At 38.1% G+C, this 2,443-nt stretch overlaps 1 protein-coding gene across 1 annotated transcript; it reads left to right on the top strand.

Annotated features, from left to right (window-relative positions):
- Positions 1-730: 730 nt before the first annotated feature.
- LOC130648021 (uncharacterized) lies at positions 731-2,239 on the top strand. The gene has a single exon (XM_057454040.1). It carries the CDS (start codon positions 731-733, stop codon positions 2,237-2,239), a length of 1,509 nt encoding a protein of 502 aa, XP_057310023.1.
- The last annotated feature ends 204 nt before the right edge of the window (positions 2,240-2,443 follow it).

Raw genomic sequence — 2,443 nt, 5'->3', positions numbered from 1 at the left:
TGTGGATCAAATGGAGAAAGGAGGATTTATCGAATCCTGAAGCAACAATCTATGTTGATAAGGCGTTCAATAGCTATATGGAAGCAATTCACAATGAAAACGATATATTTAATGTTGTTAATAATATGTTCAAAAAGACAATCGAGCAGATTGAAAACCCTGCGTTACCTCGATTCGGCTTTGTTATCGATAAAATTTTAAATATTGATGTAGACTTTCACAAGCTAAAATAAACGAGAGGCAGCTCTTACTTGCCGCTACCTACGAATTTCAGCGGTAAGAAATCGATAATCAACCCTAAAAATGAAGAAGATGATGAGTGTTTCAGGTGGGCGATTATCGCTGCACTTAACCACAAGCAAATAAAATATAATCCTGAACGAATCTCAAACCTTAAGAAGCATGATAAGTATAACTAGGATGGTCTATCTTTCCCAATGGCGCTAAATAAAATAGATTTGTTTGAGAGAAGAAACCCTGATATCGCTGTGCATGTTTTGACAAAAGACGTGAGAGAAGGTGTCTATATGTGCCGTGAGTCGAAGCATCTTGACCGCAAAGAAACGGTTGTTTTGTTTTTACTGTGTGAGAAGGAAAAGAGGCATTATGTAGCTGTAAAGAACTTGAGCGGTGTATTAGTATTTACCGCGGTGAAGACTGCGTTTTACGCTTTGTGAATCATGTAGTAGGTGAAGTGAAAAGGCTATACAATATGTTTTCAAAAAGAAGAATGCAAGATCTCACGGATGAAGAGCTACAAAGATATAACAATTCAGATAAATACCACATATGCAAGAGACATTTCAACGAGGATATGCGTGTTGCTGATCATTGTCATTTTACTGGTAAGTTTCGTGGAGCTGCACATCGGTCTTGTAATCTCCGTTATAAAGTACCTAAATACATCCCAATCGTCTTCCATAATCTGAGTGGGTACGATGCGCATCTATTTATCAAGGAATTGGCCAAACAGTATGGAGATGAAAAGATTACCCTCATCGCCGAAAACAAAGAAAAATACATCTCTTTCTCGCTGGATGTTGTGGTCGGTGAATATGTGAACAAAGGTGAGAAAAAGAATCTCAGGATACAACTGAGATTCATCGATAGTGTGCGTTTCATAGCTAGTAGCCCGGATAAGTTGGTAAACAATCTATCTGATGAGCAGTGTAAAAATCTTCGAAAATTCTTCAAGGGTGATGAGCAATTCAAACTATTGAGAAGAAAAGGAGTTCATCCATATGAATACGTTGATTCTTTCGATACGTTCAATGAAACTAATCTTACGGCAAAAGATGATTTTTACAGCAAGTTGAACATGAGCGGTATCAGTGATGCTGATTATGCGCATGCGCAGAAGGTGTGGAAAGACATGAAAATCAAAAATATGGGTGTGTATCATGATATCTACCTCAAGACCAACGTTCTATTGCTTGCTGATGTTTTTAAGATTTTTAGGAAAACATGCCTAAAACATTATCAATTGGATCCTGCACATTTTTACACTGCTCCTGGGTTAGCTTGGCAAGCATGTTTGAAAAAGACCGAGATTAAGCTAGATTTGTTGCATGATATGGATATGTTTATGGAGAAAGGTATTAGAGGAGGTCTCACTCAGGCTGTTCATAGACATGCTAAAGTTAACAACAAATATATGGGTGTTCGATATAAGACGACCGAAGAGACCAGCTATCTCCAGTATCTTGATGCAAACAATCTGTATGGATGGGCTATGATTCAAAAATTACCAACGGGAAAGTTCAAGTGGGTTGATGATCCTAATAAATTCACGACTAAACTCACTTCTATGTTGGCTGAAGAAAACGGTGAAAAAGGTTACATACTCGAGGTGGATGTGAGATATCCAAAAGAGCTACATGATACACATAACGATCTTCCTTTCATGCCTGAGCGAATGGAGATTAATGGGGTCGAAAAGCTAACTCCATGCCTTTCTGACAGAAAAAATTATGTTATTCACATCCGTGCGCTTGATCAAGCGTTCAAACATGGTCTTGTTCTTAATAAGGTTCATAGGGTGATAGCATTTGAGCAAAGCGCATGGTTGAAACCGTACATCGATTTTAACACCGATTTGCGTACAAAATCAACGAATGACTTCGAGAAAGATTTTTTCAAGCTGATGAATAATCGGTCTTTGGTAAAACTATGGAAAACCAACGTAAGCACAAAGACATGCGCTTGGCTACCAAGAAACAACAATATGAGAGACTGGTGATGAAGCCCAACTTCAAAGGTAGCATCTGTTTCTCAGAAACATTGATGGGTGTTGAAATACAGAAAATCAAAGTCGTGTTGAACAAGCCAATCTATCTACGACCTGCAATTCTTGAATTGTCTAAGATAGTTATGTATGAGTTCCACCACGACTATATGAGACTAAAATATGGTGACAAGCTTTGCTACATGGACACAGATTCAT

This window comes from Hydractinia symbiolongicarpus, chromosome 6, assembly GCF_029227915.1.
Source record: "Hydractinia symbiolongicarpus strain clone_291-10 chromosome 6, HSymV2.1, whole genome shotgun sequence".
Taxonomy (NCBI): Eukaryota; Metazoa; Cnidaria; class Hydrozoa; order Anthoathecata; family Hydractiniidae; genus Hydractinia; species Hydractinia symbiolongicarpus.
This window is presented reverse-complemented; position numbering and strand designations above follow the sequence as displayed.

Bases quoted from the DNA above. Each gene is read 5' to 3' on its own strand.
- LOC130648021 (XM_057454040.1), top strand. From the start codon at position 731: ATGCAAGATCTCACGGATGAAGAGCTACAAAGATATAACAATTCAGAT.